General features: G+C 45.9%; 1 protein-coding gene across 1 annotated transcript in view; it reads left to right on the top strand.

Annotated features, from left to right (window-relative positions):
• The first annotated feature begins 7,134 nt into the window (after positions 1-7,134).
• SLC15A4 (solute carrier family 15 member 4) overlaps positions 7,135-22,089 on the top strand; it is a 29,340-nt gene continuing 14,385 nt past the window's right edge. The window contains exons 1-5 of the mRNA XM_040250585.1: positions 7,135-7,716; positions 15,414-15,709; positions 19,807-19,975; positions 20,396-20,473; positions 21,134-21,302. Of these exons, the coding sequence (XP_040106519.1) occupies positions 7,192-7,716; positions 15,414-15,709; positions 19,807-19,975; positions 20,396-20,473; positions 21,134-21,302 (1,237 nt within the window). The 5' untranslated portion in view covers positions 7,135-7,191. The remainder of the gene's footprint in view (positions 7,717-15,413; positions 15,710-19,806; positions 19,976-20,395; positions 20,474-21,133; positions 21,303-22,089) is intronic.

The following is a 22,089-nucleotide window of genomic DNA, read 5'->3' on the forward strand; positions in this document are numbered from 1 at the left end:
AGCATGGAAGACCCTAGAAAATCCAGGGGCTGCTGCCAGAGCAGGAACAGAGGCTGGTGAAGCCCAAAAGACAGCTCTCTTCAATAATGCCTGGACATTCACTTTGCCAGTTTTATTTATTGGATGCTTATTCAATACATTTCATAGGATTCCAAAGAACTCTGTATAATAGCACAATAACTTTGTCATATGTATTTCAAAATTTTTTTTTCAGTTTGTTTGCTGTCAACTGCAATTTTTTTTTTCTACAAGTATGTTTTAAATCTTTATGGAGTCAAATCAATTAACTTTTCCTTTATGGTTTAGCATTAGGCTTAGGAAAGCTTTCCCCACCCTGAGATTTTATATTTGCCCATATTTTCCCTTAACGCTTTTATCTTTTCAATTTGTCCATGATACTATTTTGTCTATCTGGAGTTTATGTCAGTACAATATGTGAAGCCTATTTCCCACACATGTTTAGTCTCTGCTGACAAAATTTACTGAATAATCTATTATTTCCCCCATGGATTGGAAATGCCTTTAATTTTCACATGCTGAGTTACTTTATGTATTAATACATGCTTCAATTTTTGTCCTTTGGATTCATTTCCATTTATCTTTCCTATAAGGCCTAATTTAAAAAATAAATACACTTATAACTAGCAATTATTTTACAACTGCTACATAAATTAAGATATATATAAGAAACTTTTGAAAGTGAGAGTGCAAAGGGAATGGTTAGGTGCAGTCCACATCTGTTATATGTTCACATCTGTTACTTCTTCAAATAGGAGGAAACAGAAGTTCATTTTCTTTCACTTACTCTCTCACTCCCTCTTCTACCTCCCCCTTTCTATTGGTGAATGTCTGACTTTTGCAGATGTCCCACAGGTTTTTAAAAGCCAGGAAGGAAAGAACCCAAGAAGCAGAGGCTGCTACTCCAATGGTCCAACATAGTGAGTGTTTCAAAAAAGTCAAATCAAAACCCATCTTCATGGTCACACACTCTCACATCCTCTGTAAAAATAAAATACAGGTCATTCTGAGAGCTGAGTTAATTCCCACCGAGGCAGGTTTGGGTAGCTTTAGTTTGGGCTTCAGAAAATAAGACTTGATTCCACTCTGTTGGTTGACTCTGTTTTCAGTCCTGTTTTCTGCTTCTACCTAGACTATCTGCAGCCAGATAGAACTGTTGCAATACGGATTCCCTGTAATAAAGAGAACTTCTGATAGCTCTCCATGGAGTGTTGCAAGACCAATGACATGACCTGTGAGTCTAATAAAGCTAATGATGCACAAAAGATGAGCTGTGCCTGAGTTCCTCTGTAGGGAACTGGGAAACCAGAAAAGCAGAAGGATTGGCCATGCTGACGCCGAGCTGTTGTGACATGCAGGCAAGGTGCTTGGCAGTCTGTGGAACAAATGAGTGATATACGGACGTGCAGAAAGTCCATGATGATTATTTGTAAACCAGCACTTTGAGGAAGCTGAAACTGAGTAAGTACATGCCACTGTCTGGTCGCAAGGGGTGAGCCACACAGATGTGAAACAAGAAGGAGAAATGTCATGAAAAAGAGTCAGAGAGATTGGGCAGCCCTTGAAATGTCCTCAGCCTCTGGTGGTTTCTGAACACCTCCCTCCCGAGAGAATCTTCTCTGAGCTCCGCATTGAGCAAGGCACAGGGGGCAGGGTGGTGGTGGAGAAAACAGGGCATTTGTGTTTTCAGCAAACAGGGCATTTCAAAGTCAATCTATACTACAAGCGTCCTTGCAGTAAGATCCTCTTTCCCAGAGGGCCCTGGAGGGGGAGAAGCTGCCCAAAGAACTTAATAATAAGGTGATGTCACCTATCCCTGCGTGCTTGCTGCATGAGTTTGGTCCTTTACATATTTATTTGCTTAGGTGCAGGGGAGAGACTTATACAATTATTTTCAGGAAGAGGGCATGGATCATATATGTACCCAAAAAAGAGGTGAGAGTCAATGTATATCAACCCTTTAGCTATACAATCATTGTGGGCTTAGTATGCAGTCTGCAAAGTCACTGATTACAGGGACCAGGTGGAAAATTCTAAGAGCTAATTGGACCATGTGTTGGGGGGAAGGGGTAGGAAATCAGGCTGCTTTCCCTTATTCATTTTTTATTTTCCCATTTTTAAAATTATTATTATTATTATTACTTTAATTGGAGCACAGTTGCTTTACAAATGTTGTATTAGTTTCTGCTTTACACCAGTGTGAATCTATTTATTGCTTTGGCCGCAGGGTCTTTGTTGCAGTGTGCAGGATCTTTAGTTGTGGCATACAGACTCTTAGTTGCAGCATGTGAGGGTCTACTTCCCTGAGCAAGGATAGAACCCAGGCACCCTGCATTGGGAGCACAGAGTCTTGGCCACTGAATCACCAGGGAAATCCCAGTTTTCCCATGTTCTGATCGAATCACAACAGGTGGTTTTGGGTCATACTAACATAAAGTCCAGCACAGTGCCTTAAACAATGTCAGATTTACTATCTTTTGTTTCTTTTGCTATGTGACATCTCCCTGATGCATCACTGTGCCATCCACAAAGCTGGCTTCATCCTACACTGATTTGTCACATGATTGTGAAACAGCCGTCCCTGGCAACTAGGTCTATGGGCATTCTCGTTCACGCCCTGTCTGGAAGAGTGTATTTCTCTTGCAGTCATTAAGTAAGAGTCCTTTCCTTTAGCCTGACTGGGCCCATCTATGTCACTTGTCTTCTCCTGGGCCCTGGTGGAAATTCACATCCTGAATGGCTACAGTCTGGGTTTCTGAAAGCTGTGAAGAAGCATCAGAAGGACTTCCCTGGTGGCCCAGTGGTTAAGACTCTGTGCTCCCAATACAAGGGCCACTGGTTTGATTCCTGGTCGGGGAACTAAGATCCCACATGCCATACAGTGAAGACAAAAACTAAGTAATAAAAAATAAAAACTAAATGAAGAAAAGAAGAAGCATCAGAGATTTAGCACTGGTACAGACTAGTCAGATCCAGAAACAAACATGAAGTTAGTTTCTCCTGAACTACACGGGTAGTTGAAGGAGAGCAGGGTAGGGTCAAGATTGTTTGGAAGGAGAAAGAGGGTGTGGACATTGGTAACAAGTAATCAACCATGCCTGTTGCACATTCATATAGAGCAGTAGAACTTCCTATAGCTGTGGCGTGATCTCAACTGTGCTGTGCACAACGGCAACCACCTGTCACCTGGGGCCACTGTGCACCTGAAATGTGGCTGGTTTGATTGAGAAACAGAATTTTTCATTTTATTCAATTTGAACTAGTTTCAATTGGACAGCAGTCAGTGTAGATATGGGGAATAATTTCTCTACTGTGAAAAAAAAAAGACAACGGAGAGTTGGGATGACATGTGTGAGCTAGACAGTGTGTGCTCCATCTAAAGCTGGGTGGTTACCTGGAGTCGCAGATGGTCGCTATGGGAGAATGCAGGCATGTTTTCATTTTCTCATGCTGCCTAACAAACCTCTGCAGAACTTAGTGGTTTAAAGTTATTTAGGGACATCCCTGGTGGTCCAGATTTCCCTCATAGTTCAGTTGGTAAAGAATCCGCCTTCAATGCAGAAAACCTCAGTTTGATTCCTGGATTGGGAAGATCTGTGGAAGAAGCGATAAGCTACCCACTACAGTATTCTTGGGCTTCCCTGGTGGCTCAGCTGGTAAAGAATCTGCCTGCAATGTGGGAGAGCTGGGTTCAATCCCTGGGTTGGGAAGATCCCCTGGAGAAGGGAAAGGCTACCCACCCCATTATTCTGGCTTGGAGAATTCCATGGACTGTATAGAGTTGGACATGACTGAGTGACTTTTACTTTCTGATTGTCCAGTGGTTAAGACTTCCATGTTGGGAACTGCTGGTTCAATCCCTGGCTGGGGAACTAAGATCTCCCGTGCTACACAGACAAAAAGATTTTAAAAATAAATAATAACAACTATTCAATCTGTTCATTTTTCTGTGATCTGGGTGGAGGTTCAGTGGGGCAGTTTTTCCTGTTGCTTTTGCTTGTGGTTACTTATGTGTCTTCTTTCAGAGGGAAGGCCTGCTGGAAGGCTGGGGTGCTGGGACCCCTTCTCCATGGAGTTGCAGAATCTTTCCCAATACATGGTCTCTCCAGCAAGGTAGCTTGGTCCAGGATTCCCAAGGCACAAAAGTGGAAGCTGCCAGAACTTCTCAAGGTTTACCCTGAGACCTAGCTCAGGGACACTTCTGCCACAGTTTCTTCACCAAGGGCAGGTTACAGACAGCCCTCTGGCACTGTGGCCTGCAAAGAATATGTAAAGACACAAATACCAGCATCGTAGTTCAAGTAGGGGGTTGGGGGAGTGGTCACTCGTGTCACAGGCAGCCACAAGTCCCAGTGTTGCCAGGGCTTCCGCCTGTTTTTTCAAGAGCAGCAGGGCATCTAACTTTACATGTGAAACCTCCCAGTGTTTAGCTGTTGGCTCACTTTTTTGGGCAATGGCTGTATTGAAATGCAATTCACATACCATCCAGTTATTTAACACGTACAATTCATTTAACATGTACAATTCATTTAACATGTACAATTCAATGGTTTTTAGTATATTCACAGAGTAGTGCAACTATCATCATGATTTCAGAATATTTCACTACCACAAAATGAAATGCACAGGCTTTAGCAGTCACCCCTCAATCTTTCCATCCCCCCAGCACCTGGGTATCACACACTAGCTTAAGTTCTGTCCCTATAGACTTGGCTATTTTGGATATTTCAAAGAAACTGAATCTTGCATTATGTGGTTTTGACTCACTTCTTTTAAACAACACAATCAAAGAAAAACATTCCTGCCCGCTGAATATATTTTGCAGCCTCTGGGTACAGACACTGGGGTGCATGGCAGACCTCCCAAGGACCAGGTACAAGTGCTCACCAGTCCTAGGTGCACATCCTGAGTTCTGTAACTGCCTTCTTCTCCCCTCCCCTCACCCCACTGTCTCTCATTTTGCCTGGCTTTATCCTTCTTAAATGAGACAATCTAATTGGGTTAGTTTGCTGTCATTCAAAATGGCACTCTGTTTTGGGCAGAGCTCCATTACTAAGTCACCATGTGATTCCACTTGAAGAACTTTCTTTTCATTCCATGTTTAATGCTAATATTATTCTGTGCTTTGTCTGAGTGTATCATGCTGTCAGTCTTTAAAAAAGAGACTCATAGTTTTTGACTTATCTACAAGCTGGAGTGTGGAAGAAGCACTGGACTAGGAATTAGTTTTGGAGCCTTTTACTCGAGTCTAAATTCTAATGCCTACTAGATGTAAGATTCGGGACAGGAATCTTGAGGGGGTTGCTTTTTCCACTAGTAAAATTTGGATACTAATATATGCTGCAGAACATCACAAGAGTCTCAAAAAAAAAAAAAAGGTGAACATAACAAGTTCTTCCAACACCATTTACAATTCAACAAATAGTCATTCATTTATTCATTTAATTCCATACATATCTATCACTGGCAGGTACTGTCCTAGATTGTAGGAATATAGTAGCAGAAAAAACAAAATCTTAGCACTCTGAGCTTTAAGGACAGCTACTAAACATCTTCACAAAACAAATAAGCATAAATTATAATGGGTGGTGTGTAAGAAAATTGTATCCTGTCTTCTAATGACATATAAAAGGGGGATCTGTTCAAATATGGGAAGATCAGGAAAGGGACATTGGAGCTGACACCTTAAAATTAGCACTAATGGATGTGGTGGGGAAAGTCCTATGCTGGCATTCAGTTATCTCTCATTAAATATTTATTAAATATTTATCTACTGCCCGCTGTGTGCCAGCACCTTGCTCTGCTACAGTCAAGATGTCAGACATTTTGAAAAATAAAAAAGTTAATACATGCTGCTTCAAGCCTTTTAGGAAGGACTACTTACCCAGATGACCTACCAGCAAGCCCACAGTTTAAAATCCCATGGGAGGAGCCTGGTAGGCTGCAGTCTATGGGGTCGCTGAGAGTCAGACACGACTGAGCGGCTTCACTTTCACGCATTGGAGAAGGAAATGGCAACCCACTCGTGTTCTTGCCTGGAGGATCCGAGATGGGGGAGCCTGGTGGGCTGCCGTCTATGGGGTCGCAGAGAGTCGGACACGACTGAAGCGACTTAGCAGCAGCAGCAGCAGCTGGAGTTAAGGATGGAGGAAGAAGAGGATGTGGTCTTGCTCGAACTGAATCATTATAGCCCTGTTTCCCAGTTTCTGAAGCATGCTGAGGACTGTTTCTGCAGGACCCTCCAGTTGCACCACTGGTGCAGTGTCCCACGCGGTACCCGTGGCACTGTGACAGTGTCTCACATAGGTGCCCGGCGGTGGGGTGGGGAGGATGCGGGCGGGGGTGAAGCACGGTGACGAAAAAGACACACAAGAACCCTGCCGCCATTAATTGTGGGGGCCACGTACAAGCTGGGGACAAAGGAATAAGCATAAAAACGTGGCGGAGGGTATGTGGAAACTAAAACAGGTTAATAGGATGGGCGTGGAATCCACTTTAGATGGACTGGTCAAGAAATGTTTACAAGGAGTCACCACTCCAGTTGAGGGCTGAAGGAAAACAGAATGCCAGCCATGTGACAAGGAAATCGGCTCTGAGCTTGTTCTCAGGCAGTGGCTCCCAGTGACGACTACTTTGCACTCAGGGTTCGTTTGGGAACATCTGGAGACAGCTTTGTCACAACTGGGGAACAGAGTGGAACGGGCATTTAATGGAGACTAGAGACCAGGGATGCCATTACTCATCCAACAATGCACAGGACAAACAGCCAAAAGAACTATCTGCTTCCAGAGTCAACAGAGCAGAGACAAGAGAGACATTCCAGGGCCAGGAAGCCGGCGCGTGTGCAGGGGCCAGCCTGAGTACACCGGCCTGGAGGACAAGGAAAGGCTGAGATGACTGCAAGAAATCTGAGACCCTCCGAGCGAGAGACTCTGATTTTCACTTTTAAAACCCTCTCTGTAGTCACGCCCCCTCCCTCCCGCACTGCAGCTGGCGGAAGCCGGGGCGCGACCGGAAGTCCAGGCGGCCTACGCGGCGGGCTCGCCCTATGAGGACGGTCGTGGGGCGGGCCGAAGAGGCTGGCGGGACAAGTCTCGCGAGAAGGGCGGCGGCGGCGGCAGAGGCGGACAGAACCCGGCAGAGCGGCCCGGCGGGCGGCGCGCGAGTGGGCGCATGGAGGGCGCTGGCGAGGAGCGGGCGCCGCTGCTGGGCGCGCGGCGGACGGCGTTCGCGGGCCGGCGCGCAGCGTGCGCGGCCGTGCTGTTGACGGAGCTGCTGGAGCGCGCCGCCTTCTACGGCGTCACGGCCAACCTGGTGCTGTTCCTCAACGGCACGGCGTTCGGCTGGGAGGGCGCGGAGGCCAGCCAGGCGCTGCTGCTCTTTATGGGCCTCACCTACTTGGTGTCGCCGTTCGGGGGCTGGCTCGCCGATGCGCGGCTTGGCCGGGCGCGCGCCATCCTACTCAGCCTGGCGCTCTACTTGCTCGGCATGCTGGCCTTCCCGCTGCTGGCCGCGCCCGCGACACGCTCGGCGCTCTGCGGGGCCCCCGGCCCTACGAACGTCCGCAATTGCTCGGCGCCGCCGTGCACCGACGCACCCGCTCGCTACTGCGCGCCCGCAGTGCTTTCCGCGCTCGTGCTAGTGGGCCTGGGCGTGGGCGCGGTCAAGGCCAACATCACGCCCTTTGGCGCAGACCAGGTGAGGGGTCCGCAGGTGCGAGGCGAGGGGGCGGGATTGGCCGCGGACCCGGTAACCCAGGTTACCACCCGGGCTGCCTGAGGTGGGCGCCAGCGAGCGGAGCTGCAAACTCGGGGTACCTCCTTCCAACCGAGGGGCCTTTGGAGTTTAGTCCCGGGGGCGGGGACAGAGGCGTTTCTGTACTGGGCATCCGCAAGTGCAAATTGGGGCCAGAAGAGAGGGCTGCTCTGGTTGTCATAGCAGCTGCCGTAGCTGTAGTGTTGCAGCACGGAACACTTAAGTACACGTATTGTGTACAACACCTACAACACGTACACGTATTGTACGCCTTGAACTTACAGAAGGTTGTCGACAAGTATGTCTCAAACAGAAAAGAAATGGGAACAGAGGTGGCAGGTAGGGGCTTCGTGATGTGACGCTTTGTAAAGAGTTTGAGGTCTGTTTTGAATACAGTAGGAATCCTTTTATGGGGTTGAGCCGAGGGTAATGTGATCTGATTTAGTTTCAAAAATATTCAGTCTCTGTAGGGCAGGGGCCTGGCAGCTGTGGCCTGCCAGCCAAATCTGGTCTACTTCCTGTTTTTGGAGAGCCCGCAACTTTCTTAAGAATGATTCTTAGGTGCTTTTTTTTTTTTTGTCTTTGAAAAAAAGAAAGTTTGTGTGTGTGTGTGACAAATGAAACTGACGGGAAACTCAAATTTTAGCCTCCATAAATAAAGTTTTATTAGACCACAAACCTGCACCTACCTGGTCACCTATCAGCCATGCTGGGACTACTTTCACAATAGGATAGCAGAATCAAGTAGTTGTGACAGACTGAATGTTACTTAAAATGTAAGCTGTTTACACCCTGCCCCCTCACAGAAAAAGTTTGCAGTCTGGTATAGATAGCATGTTGAAAAGCAGAGACATTACTTTGCCAACAAAGGTCCATCTAGTCAAGGCTTTGGTTTTTCCAGTGGTCATGTATGGATGTGAGAGTTGGACTGTGAAGAAAGCTGAGCGCCGAAGAATTGATGCTTTTGAACTGTGGTGTTGGAGAAGACTCTTGCGAGTCCCTTGGACTGCAAGGAGATCCAACCAGTCCATTCTGAAGGAGATCAGCCCAGGGTGTTCTTTGGAAGGAATGACGCTAAAGCTGAAGCTCCAGTACTTTGGCCACCTCATGCGAAGAGTTGACTCATTGGAAAAGACTCTGATGCTGGGAGGGATTGGGGGCAGGAGGAGAAGGGGACGACAGAGGATGAGATGGCTGGATGGCATCACTGACTCGATGCATGTGAGTCTGAGTGAACTCCAGGAGTTGGTGATGGGCAGGGAGGCTTGGTGTGCTGCAATTCATGGGGTCGCAAAGAGTCGGACACGACTGAGCGACTGAACTGAACTAGTAGAGCCTCAGTTGTATGGAAAGTGCTGACACGAGGCAGATCAGGTAGGAGTCTGTTGCACTGGCCAGGTGAGAAATCAGAGATTTGTAGTAGAACAGGGGCAATGGACAAGGGATGAAGTGATGGATTTAGGATGTTACGAAGGTGATGGTTGTTGGTTAGTGGCTAAGTCGTGTGTGATTCTTGCGACCCCACCATGGGCTGTAGCCCGCCTGGCTTCGTCTGTCCATGGGATTCTCCAGACAAGAATACTGGGGCGGGTAGCCATTCCCTTCCCCAGGAAATCTTCCCAGCCCAGGGATCGAACCCAGGTCTCCTGCCTTGCATGCAGAGAGGGCGCCAGAATTGCTGGCTCATCTTACGCAACAGAGAAGGCAACTCCTAGGTTTCTGGGCCAAGTAGCCATGTGATTGCCAGCATTTACAGAGAGCCTGCTGTGCATCAGGCCCTGTGCTGAGTACTTTGCCAGTTCATAGGACGCCTCTGCTGTTACTGTGCCCATTTTGCAGATGAAGAAATGAAGACTCGAGAGGTTAAATCATTTGCCCAAAGTTACAGAGCTAGTACGTGACTGAGCCAGGATGCAAGAATGTGCATCCTTTGAATCTGAACATTAATCACACCTGTGAAAGGCTATTATGGTAAGGCGATTCCTTATAATGATGCTGGAGGTAATAGTTGCCTAATGTCCTGAGTTCTTAACCTCCTTCCTCTGCACCGTGGAATGTGCTTTACATACCTGAACTCATTTGAATCTCTTATGAATCTAGACCTATTTTTAAAATGAGGAAATGGAGGTGCAAAAAGATATATTTCTTTTGTTTTGTAGGCAGTGAGTGGCACACCATGGTTTATGTGCAGGTTTGATTTCTTAATGTATACTTTAGCTGAGATGGGCATTCTTTGATGGTTCTGCCAACTTTCAAGGCCCAGGACTGGGAGTTCTTCATCTTGTGTTTTTGGGTTTTTTTTTTTTTTTTTTCTTTTATTTATTTAGTATTTTTTTGGCTATGTTGAGTCTTCATTGCAGTGCTCATGCGTTTTCTGGTTGCAGGGATTGGGGGCTATACTCTTCGTTGTCCACAGGCTTCTCATTGTGGTGCCTTCTCTTATCGCGGAGCACACGCTCTAGGGCGCGCTAGTAGTTGTGGTGCTCAGGCTTCTGTAGTTGCATTAGCAGGCAGATCGATAACCTCTGGACCACCAGGGCAGTCGCTCCATCTCTAAAGAGCAGGCCACAGGACTACAGTGCGTGCTGAGTGTGTAGGTTATGCCCCACTGTACTGAGTGCTCTTCCTACACTATCTTATATAAAACCCCGCAACAATTTATATCCCATAATTATCCTTGTTTTACAATAAACAGAGGCTTAGCAGGTTTGACCAGCCCTGGTCCACTGCAAGTGAATGGGGAAGCTGGATTTGAACCCAGAAAGTCTGACTTAAAAATGACTGCTCTCCAGTAGATAATAGATAAGCAATCAATACTCCTTAAAAGAATGAGTGGTCCCATAGAAGTTCTCTAGAAGGCATGACAGAATTTGGACTCTTTTGATGTGTAATTAAACGTGGACATTAAAAAGAAATGTGCTGTTCTGCAAGAGAATTGACCCAATCTCTTCTAACCTGACACTGTCATGCAGAACAGATTCAGGGCTATTGCAGATTTGACCACCATACACAGCAGATGCTTTGCGATTGTAGCCCACCTTCTTTAAAAGTCATTTATCAGGATGACTGGGATAACTTGATTACAGACCACATAGTAGATAAAGTTGCATTGATGTTAATTTTCTTAGATGATGGTTTGTGGTCTTGTAGAAGACAGCTTTATTTTTAGGAGATTCATGATGAAATCTTTGGGGTGAAATATGCTGCAACTTAATAGTTCAGCCAAAAGAGTATTTTGTATATGTACAGAAAAAGAACTAAGGAAGTGTATGGTTTACTGTTCTTCCAACTTTTCTGTATGTTTAAAAATTTTTTAAACTTAAGAATCTGCCTGCCAAGCAGGAGACCCAGGTTTGAACCCTGGGTTGGAAAGATTCCCTGGAGAAGGAAATAGCACCCCACTCCAGTATTCTTTCTGAGAAATCCCGTGGACAGAGGAACCTGGTGGGCTACAGTCCATTAGTTCGCAAGATACAACTTTGCGGCTTAACAGCGGCAGCAGCAAGGAGATGGCCATCAACTGATGGATGGACATATGCGGGATAGGCTTCAACAGTAAAGAGAGATGAAGTACTTGCTTCAGTGTGGATGAACCTTGAAACCATCATGCTGTTGAAAGATGCAAGGCACCAAACACCACATATCATAGGATTCTATTTATATAAAATGTCCAGAATAGACAGATCCATAAAGACTTCAGAGATGAGTGGTTGCCGGGCGTCAGGAAATGGGGGAGGGGAAGCCGCTGTGACCAGAACCAGGTTTCTTGCTGGTGTGATGAGAAGGTGGACTCGGAAAGCTGTGGTGGTTGGACATCTGTGAAGACTGAAAAACACTGAGTGGTACATTTCAAAAGGGTGAATTTTATAGTGAGAATTGTATCTCGGTGGAAACGAAAATGTTGGTACCCTTCAGCTGGAGTGCTTGCTCTGTGCCAGGCGCCGGCTGGTTGAAGGGGATTTCAGAAGTCTCCCCTCCCTCCCCCGCAGGTGCAGGGAGGTATGGCCAGGAGCCTGCCCTCTGGGCATGAGGCCTGTAATCTGTTCTTCAAGAGGAGCTAGTTTGGCATCTCCTGGCCTGTCTGAGTTTGAAGAAATCTATTTGTATTTTTAAGGATTTTTTTTTTTTTTTTTTTTAAATCTTGGCCGTGCCCTGCAGCTTGCTAGATCTCACTTCTCTTACCAGAGATTGAACCTGGGCCACTGAACACTGCTGAATCCTCACCACTAGACCACCAGGGAGCTCCCAGGAGCTTTTTTGTTTGATTGAAATATGATTGATTTACAGTGTTGTGTTTCAGGTATACAGCAAAGTGATTTGGTTATACATTTATGCATATCCTTTTTCTGTTTCTTTTCCACTATAGTCTATTACAAGGGATCGAACATAGTTCCCTGTGCTATACAGTAGGACCTTGTTTATCTGTCTTATATATAGTAGTGAGTATCTGTTAATCCCAAGTTCCTAATTTATGCCACCCCCAACTTTTGCCTGTGGTAGCCGTAAGATTGTTTCCTATATGTCTGTGAGTCTGTTTCTGTTTTATAAATAAATTCATTTATCCACATATAAGTGATATCACATAGCATTTGTCTTTCTCTGCCTGACTGACTTCACTTAGTGTGATAATCTCCAGGTCCGTCCATGTAGCTGCACGTGGCATTATTTCATTCTTTTCAGTGGCTGAGTGATGTGCAGAAGGTACCTTTTAGGCTTCTCTATCACTTACGCCTTTGTGACACAGGGCTTCTGGGAAGCAGTCTGAGGGAGAGATGAATGGGGTCAGGCTATGCAGCTCTGAGGAGGCGGCCTTGGCTGGCTTCGGAATTAAGACTTACACCACAGAGTCCAGGGGCGATGCTGATCTGAATTCTGTCAGCCCCACCTTTCCCCCAGTGCTTAACCTTTCTCAGAGGTCACAATTGTTCTTAAAGGATGGATCCTGTATTTGAAATAGCAGACTGAAAGAACTTATTTTACAACAAGAGCAAAGCTACATTTCACCTAGAGGAAAGAAAAGTTGCGCTCGTGTGTGTTTAAAGGAATTTTTCCAAATCAGCCTTCTGTTTGACTCACTGCACAGGATCCTGTTCTTGCAGCTGCTCTTTGAGTTGCAGCAGTGGTGTAGTGGTGTCTTTTGACCAGTCACATGATGGTCTTGTTTGCCCTTGATCTGGTGAGGCGGGAGGCGGGGGTACAGATGGTGATGTAATGTGACCGACATGAATTGAGGGTGTCAGTCCAGGGCACGGAGGCATGTGATCTGCAGTTTACAAGGGCAGCTTCCCATTTGTTCTAGAAAATTACCGGTTATGTGGTTATCTAGGGCTTTAGTAATAGGCTTAGGTTTTTAAAGTAATTTGGGTGCATTACACTTGGATGTTCAAATAAGTTGATTGCCAAGTTCACTGGGATGTGCACAGCGCCTCTATAGACAGTGGGAAGGGCCCTGATATAGTTCAGTTAATGCATAAGTTGTGTTAATTTTCCATATTCTGTTTACTGGCCCTCTTCCCTTTTAAGTTTGTCCCCCACCCTAATTACTTGTTTTCTTATCTTTAGTTACATTTTCTCTGTAGCCATTGGCCTGCTTACAATTTTTTCTTGCCCCTGGTTTGTTCCCAGGAGATCACGAATATTTGAGTCCATTTTAGTGACATTTGAATGCATTATGGGGACCTCCTTGGTACTCCAGTGGTTAGGACTTGCCTTTACTGCAGGGGCATGGGTTCAACCCCTGGTTGGGGAAATAAGTTCCAGAAGTCACATGGCACAGCCTAAATAAACAAATGCGTTGTGTCCTCAGAGGGAGCTCTCTTTATTAGAAACATAAGACATCCTCCATACAAATCATTTATTCACTCATTAGTCTTGCCATCATTTGTTCTTGGATCTCTGTTCATTTCTGACGTGGAAGGGAGTCAAGTTTAAGCTCATTCTGATGACGTGAGGTTTGTTTAAAAACTCAGATTTTCAGTTTTAGACAGTGATTACCAGATAATTCACACATATTAACTTGTTACCATGTTGTTGCTGTTTAGTCATTAAGTTGTATCTGACTCTTTTGTGACCCCATAGCATATTTAATCATGTTGGATTAAAATTTTTTGGAGGGGCACATGATTCTGATTTTGTATTTACACCTGTACTTTGATCTTAAAAAATAGAAGTTAAAATGTCATATCACATAATATGGCTGCTAAAAAGATGGTTTTTGTGCATCATAACTGGTTGTTTAGGCCCCCAGTGAGAACCTCCTTTCTTACTTAGAAGAGATTACTCTGTGGATCAGAATTCAGATCTGTTACTGGACCAGGAATTGTCCAACCTTTTCATAACCTGTAATGTAAGGACAAGAGAACAGAGGTTCCCGAGACAGTAACACCTGGCAGTCTTTGTACACAATCCAGCATCAGCCTTTAAACCAGGAGGTTTGTTTAAACATTTTATGAGATGGAACTGGCTAGAAATGACTGGCTCAAGCACATTCTCGGGAAGTCACGTAGATGTGAAAAGCTGTCTTCAGGGAGGGATGTTACAGGGTTCCCATGCAGAATGTCTTGTCCGCACCAGGACAGGCCCCCACTGGGTAGGTCTTGAGGAAAGTGCTTGTGTAACCTGGTACTTCTGTTTGTCTGCGTTCAGGAAGTCAGTGATTTTTGAACCTTTAAGGAATCCTGTTCTTATCAGAACTTCTCTTGATTTCCCGAGAGGCTTCCTGGTCTGAAAACAGCACGTGGTTTTAGTTGCACTAATTTTCCTCTGGTTCCAGATGTATCAAGGCTTGGAGCTATATGGCTTTGAGTAGAAGTTCTCTGGAAAGTTGTTTAAAATGCAGATTCCTGGGCCCCAACCCCAGAGATGATGAGTGGCTGGTCCTGGATAATAATAGGTCTTGTGAATCTGTATTTTTAAGGAGCATTCCTGGCATTCCCAAAGCACGTGGTCCCTGGGAGCTACTTTGAGAAATGCTGTAGAATTTAAGTATATTTAAGAAATCTGTAATAATTGAAAGTATAAAACACATTTTTTGTCAAGGGACCCTTGAGCTTACCTGTAACACCATTTGATTGTGGTGCTGTTTTTCCCTTTTTTTTTTTTGGCCGTGGCTTGTGGGATCTTAGTTCCCCAAAGAGGAATTGAACCTGGGGCCCAGAAGTGAAAGCAGGTCCTAACCACTGGTCTGCCAGGGAATTCCCGTGTGCTGCATTTCTTAAAGACTATGATGACAATAGTAATTGATAGAAAGCTGTATCAATTTATCATACTATTTTATATATATGTATAAAGTGAGTTTCCCATGTAACGCTAATGGTAAAGAATCTTCTGCCAGTGCAGGAGATGCAAGAGACCTGGGTTCGATTCCTGGGTTGGGAAGATCCCCTGGGGGAGGAAATGGCAATCCACTCCAGTATTGTCTGGAGAATCCCATGGACAAGAGAGCCTGGCAGGCAACAGTTGATGGGGTCACAAAGAATGACACGACTGAGCACACACACACGTAGACACACACACACACACACGTACATACACACACACACACACACACACACAACAATGTATATAAAAACATAATATATGTTTTTCATCCTTGAAGGTGATCACACGGGTTTAAGTCTTTTTCTTCCCTGCTATTTTAGGTTAAAGATCGGGGTCCAGAAGCCACGCGAAGATTTTTTAATTGGTTTTATTGGAGCATTAATCTGGGAGCGATCGTCTCGCTGGGGGGCATTGCCTACATCCAGCAGAACGTGAGCTTTGTCACCGGCTACGCCATCCCCGCTGTCTGCATCGGTGTCGCTTTCGTGGTCTTCCTGTGCGGCCAGACCTTCTTCATCACCAAGCCGCCCGACGGCAGCGCCTTCACCGACATGTTCAGGATACTGGTGTATTCCTGCCGCCCCCAGAAGCGCATCAGGGAGCCCAGTCCTAGCGGGTGAGCGGCTTTATTCTCATCACAGACGGTTCCACGTGACTTACTAGCCACTCTAAAGTAAAGTGCTCGCTTCTGTCTATCCTGTGCTAACCGTGGAGGGCCATGGGGCTGGAGTTGAAATGTCCCGCAGCGGTGCCGGGAGTGTGAGGTGTCCCGTCTCCATCTTAAAAACGAGCCAGCGGCCTCCCTCCTTCCCCGGCTCCCGCTTTTTCATTTCTGACCTGCACTTTGACCCTCCTCTTACTGCTGACGTAGACGGAGGCCCATGCCTGCTTAGTTGTGTAAAGAGGATAAAGACAGAGGCTTGCCGAGGGCACCGAAGAGAGTGTTAAACTTGATACGTTTCTCTTTGTTTTAGAAGGCCTGGACAGTCCTTTGGCTCAGGAACCGAGCAGTTGCTTAGTTTGTAGGTGTAGATGCATGTTGTGCTCCATAAGCAGTGAGCCGCTGCCTCCCGCTTCAGGGCCAGCAGCTGAGCAGGTCAGCGCGGGCCATCATCCAGTGGTTACGTCAGCCGCTCTCTGAGGACAGGATAGCAGAATTAAGATGCTGGTAGGGTAAGGCCGTCGTCCCGTTAACACGGGACTTCCCAGGTGGAGCACTGTCTGCCCACGACCTGAGGTTTTAAAGCCAAAAGTCCCGGGTCCCAGGGAATCCTGGGCAAGCTCTGGCGGAAGTTCGGTCACCCTAGTTGCAGAGTAGTGAAGAAAAGTCCAGAACTTAGCTCACAAAAAGCCCTCAGAAATTTTTGGTGTTACTTTTGACGTGTAAATTAACGTGTATTAAAAGACTTGCCTTTTAACTGTACTATTCTGGGAATTATGACAGATTTATTCTGTCAGGTAACTACAGTCAGAACGTAGAATGTGTCCATCACCCCCAGAAAAGTCCTTAGGACCATTTGGAGCTGAGCCTCTCAGGGATCTTGATCAAGATGGGCATTGAGATGGGTGCTCAGTCTCTGAGTCAGAGAGGGACTGCTCAGCCCTGGGGAGCCTCCTGCCCCTCCACTAGGTGGGCCCCTGTTGCAAGAATGTTCTGCAGACTGACCCGCGTCTGTCTGCCTCCTCGTGGCTTGTCTGCCTGTATCCTGTTTATGTCCTTGGGGCCATCACAGATGTCTCATATTCCTCCCACGTGGTGGATCTGAAGCTGTACCAAAACAGCTCCCACAGCCCTGCCCCTTCGCTCCAGGCTCAACGCCTGTGGTTGCTTTAGCTGTCCCCGGGTGGGCCTCCACAGACTCATTCAGGGTTGCGTTCAGACTCAATTCAGAGCAGCTGATGGTGAGACCACACTGAAGAATTTTTAACAATTGAAGCCCTGCTGCCTCTGCAGCCGGCAGTAGTGCTTTCCTGGGGCCTTATTTTAATTCAGCAAAAGCATGGTTTCAGATCCCAGATGTTTGGCCTATAGATTAAATACCCACTAGCAAAATGTATCATTAAAGTTTCAGAGTGTCTTTCTGGGTGATAACCTGGTACACCTGTGCAAGAAGACACTGTTGCTTTGTGGACATGTGGGTTTTGATGCACAAATGGCGTGGTAAAGACTACTGGGACTTGGGAATCTGTTTTCCCTTTATGTTGGTTTTTGATGTCTTCCTTGGCACAATTCAAAGAGGACCAGCTTGTAGAGAAGATGAAGGTCTGGCAAATTCTCTTGACTGTACTCTCCTTACGCACAAGTTGGGGCTGTCTGATCTTGGGCAGGTCAATGACCTTGCAGAGCCGCCTTCTCCTTGTGCAGTTGGAGAGGTCCCCTCTCATAGGATCATTGTGAGGCCTTGTAAGCTGATAAGAGGCCAGTCAGTGGTAACTAATTGATGAAGATGCTTTTGCAGAATGTCTCTCTAGAAGCGAAGGAAGCACAGCATCACCCAGCATTCCCTTATTTATGGGGCTGATTTCATCTGGCCCAATTCCAGTTTCTTTCTGCTCTAAGTGGTCTCTGTTTTGTTTTTTTTTGAGGGGGGGGTCTCTGTTTTGAAGATGTTTTAATGCTGTTTTAGACATGAAATCCATGCCTGTCAGTTCAGTTCATTGGTGAGTGGAAACAGTGCCACACCTTTGTGAGAGACTTAGCCTCTGTTAGTTGAGGATCTGAGAGCTGACAGCCCCACCTCCCGCCCCTCCTCCCGGGAGAGGGTGCACAGCTGCACACACAGCCTCGGCCGGGGGTCTCGGAGTACTTGTCTGTGTGCCTTGCCGTTGGTGACTTGTGGCTCCATGTTGGACCCTTGTATGTTACAGAATAATAACATTAACAATGTGTGTGCCCTGGGCAAAGTTTTAGATGTGTAGTGACTTAAAATAGTTTTTAAAATACTTTAATGATATGAAAACATAAGCATTATAGCCAGCAACCTGTGTGCATGACTCTGTGTGAAGTGAATTTGCTGTTTGACATTTGAATGTATTTAGAGAAGCAGCGGCAGTATGATGTAGTAATCACTGATAGAATCTATATTAGGTTTATAGGGACTTTACGCCTTTGGCCAAAAAAAAGGAGAAGCTATGAATTTTTTCAAATAAAAGTATGAATAATAATATGTTTGGAATTTAGTGTTTTCACATTAAGTGTATTTTTCTAAGTATTTTTCCGCACCAGACTCAGCTCCATAAGGACAAGAGATGTATCTTTTTTTATTTATGTGTGTTTCCTCAGCACTCAGAAACAGAATGAGGCATATAGTAGGTGCTCAATAAATGTCTGTTGCATTTACTTTTTCTGTCCAAAACTTGGTTTAAATTTTATAGTTTTCAATTTTTCCCTGCTCAGAAAGTTCAGATTTAAAATGTCAGTGTTAAAAGACAAAAATTATTCACAGTAGTTGGAGACTCAGTCAAATGGGTTGGGAGTTTATAAAGTAGAAAGCTGACAGCTCCCATTTATATCCAAGTCCCAGAATTGCAAGCATTCTTAATGGTAATTTATTTCTGGTTTTAGAGAAGGGTGTGCAATTAAAACTTTCTTTTTTTTTCCCTATTTTACCACAAAGGGCCTTAGAGCATGTATCTCTGTTAAGAGTGTTTTGGGTTGGGTACCTCTGAGACCTGGGGCCTGTGCATGTTATAAATAGTGTAGTAAGGCAGGCCAGGGTGAGCGAGTGGGCAGGGCTGCCAGCACCGGAGCCAGGACCAGAAGGCCTCCTGGTACCAGAGCCAGCCGAGAGCTCTGGACTGTGACCGATGGGCCGGAGCATGGAAGGGAGGCCTGAGGGAGGAAGCAGAGGGACAGGTGGCTGTACAGTGATTAGGACCTCAGGTTCTACAGCCAGGACCGTCTTGGGGTCAGATCCCGGCCCCGTTCCCTGGGTGTGTTGCCCTGGGCACATTTCTTACCCTCTCTGTGCCCTGACTTCCTCCTCCTTGCGGCGGGGGGAGGGGGATGCTAGTATGAGTGTCCTGGTGCCTGATAGAGTGGTGATCAGGGCTCACCAGTGGGCACTCTTGTCATCTTCCCCCAGGTGACACCGTCAGGTTATCACCAGGAGCATCACCCGCTCCCCGCCTCGGCTTTTCCTTAAGAGAAGAGCTGGTGTCTTCTCTGCCGTAACAGAGCCCTCCCTCCCAGTCACACCGGTGTGACTGCAATACAGTAAACCAGCTCAGTTTTGTAAGAGTTTAGTGTTGGTCATCGAGTCTTGACATTTGATAAACAGCCTAATTTAAGGTCCAAACAATCGGGACAGTCATCTTTTCAAATGCTCACCCGGTGATGTAGCTGATGTAGGTGTCACCAGCTTCAGATGAAGCTGCATGCTTCCTCCACACCACAGGACCAGTGGCCAGTGTGACAAAGCTGGGGATGAGGTCGGCCACCTTCCAGACAGCGCTGGGTGATCCCACCGTGATGGCGGCCAGCGTTGCACTCTGGCTGGGAAGCGCTTCCATCTGCTGATTACGGACGTCTCCCTGTTTTGAGGAGTAATCTGGGTAGCCACATTGGGTGGGCGACAATTAGTAGGTAACGGAAGGGGGTTTGAGCAGATTCAGTGCAGCAAGCTCATTTCCTATCCCCAAACCTAATTTGTTACCAAATAACTGATTTCTGGGGGTGGAAGAAAACTAATTCCTTCATTTTATTTCCCAAAGTGAAGGCATTGGAGTCTTTCAGCAATCTTCTAAACACAGTCTGTTTGATTCATGTAAGATGTCTCGAGGAGGGCCATTCCCAGAAGATAAAGTGGAAGATGTGAAAGCTCTTGTCAAGATTGTCCCCGTTTTCTTGGCTTTGATACCTTACTGGACAGTGTATTTTCAAGTGAGTTTTATATTCAGGTCTCATTTCCTCTCTTCCCCCGACTGAACACTGCCCTGGCACTCAAGTGCCTGGGTTCCCTGCTTTCTTTGCCATAAGTCTCCAGGATCTTGGAATCTTGATGTTAGTTATGGACTCATTTTTGTGGACTAAAATGTTTTGAAAACCTTTTTTAAAACGAAGCTAAGAATGGGCATACCTCTTGTTTTTCCACGCCCCACCTTTTAATTTCTCACTGGGGTAGTCGTTACTTCTTTTTCAAAGTTCACCTCCAGACGACTTTTATGGTGGCCAAGAGATTGACCTGCCCGTTTGCCAACCTAACCTTTGCGAGTCTCATCACAGAGTAGTCTGGGGGCGGGGCAGCTCACTGCAGGCCTGTGACAGCCATGCACGTGTAATGACACTGCTTTTTACACCCAGATGCAGACGACGTATGTTTTACAGAGTCTTCATTTGAAGATTCCAGAAATTTCCAGTATTACAACCAATCCTCATACGGTGAGAACAATTGAAATGATGTGAAAATTGTCATTGGGGGTTTACGTGACAGAATTTCTTCTGCCAATCACAGATACTTTGTAAATGATATAGGTAGCTTGAACTAAACATGTTTCTATTGAAATGGAATTTTTACTCACTTCTGAAACTGTCTTTCCATTGGTTATGTCCTTTACTAGATTAAACTGACTTTGTGGTGGTTATTTAGTCATTAAATCTTGTCCGACTCTTGCGACCCCATGGACTGTAGCTTGCCAGGCTCTTTCCAGGCAAGAATACGGGAGTGGGTTGCAGTTTCCTTCTCCAGGGGATCATCTAGATCCAGGGATTGAACCTGCGTTTCCTGCTTGGCAGGCAGATTCTTTACCACTGAGCCACCTGGGAAGCCCGAACTAAGTTGCTACTGTCAGTTAAACATGAATATTTAACCTGTTTCTTCTTCCCCCAGAAAGCACAGAAAACCCAAATCACATCCCTTTAGAAATGAAAGCCTTTCCTCAGATCCAATGTCTTGAGACTGACTATTTTCCTAGGAGGTCATACTTATACAAATGAGCTATTTTTGAAATAAGCTTTTCTCATTTAGACGTTAGTTGTCAAGTAAGCAGCTGCTGACACTGCAGAAAAATAAGCCGTGTCTTCTGCATCTCCAAATTCTAGTTTCCGGCAGCCTGGCTGACCATGTTCGATGCTGTGCTCATCCTCCTGTTAATTCCCCTGAAAGATAAACTAGTTGATCCCATCTTGAAACGAAACGGCCTGCTCCCATCATCCTTGAAAAGGATCGCCGTGGGGATGTTCTTCGTGATGTGCTCAGCCTTCGCCGCAGGTGAGAAGCCAGCTCCGTTTCTGCTCCTACCTGCTTCCCGTTGTGGGTGATTCGGAATATGGTAGTCACTCATGTGTTCTTTAGGAAGCGTGTACATATAAGGATTATTTTATTAAACTGGAGTAGTATATGAAGTTTAAGATTTTTTCTCTAAGGATTTGCTCTTTTACGTTTTTTAAAATATGTATTTTATTTATTTGGCTGTGGAAGCTTTTTGGTTGTGGTGAGTGAACTCTTAGTTCCAGCATGGGTTTCTAGTTACCTGCTGCTGCTGCTAAGTCACTTCAGTCGTTTCCGACTCTGTGTGACCCCATAGACGGCAGCCCACCAGGCTCCCCTGTCCCTGGGATTCTCCAGGCAAGGACACTGGAGTGGGTTGCCATTTCCTTCTCCAATGCATGAAAGTGAAAAGTGAAAGGGAAGTCGCTCAGTCGTGTCCAACTCTCAGCGACCCCATGGACCACAGCCTACCAGGCTCCTCTGTCCATGGGATTTTCCAGGCAAGAGTACTGGAGTGGGGTGCCATCACCTTCTCCACTAGTTACCTGACTAGGGATCAGACCCAGGCCTCCTGTATTGGGAACCTGGAGTCTTAGCCACCTGACCACCAACGAGTCCTTATTTTTTTTTCCCTGAAGAATTGTAACCAGTGAAATGCTCTGGAAGATGACTTTTGGGTTGAGTCAAGGGAGACTTATTGTCTCTTACTGATTTCGATTTTAGATCACTTGTAATTGCTAGATAGAGGAAATTTTATAAATTAAAGATGTTAAATAATCCTCAGACC

Source organism: Oryx dammah, unplaced genomic scaffold, assembly GCF_014754425.2.
Source record: "Oryx dammah isolate SB20612 unplaced genomic scaffold, SCBI_Odam_1.1 HiC_scaffold_12, whole genome shotgun sequence".
Classification (NCBI taxonomy): Eukaryota; Metazoa; Chordata; class Mammalia; order Artiodactyla; family Bovidae; genus Oryx; species Oryx dammah.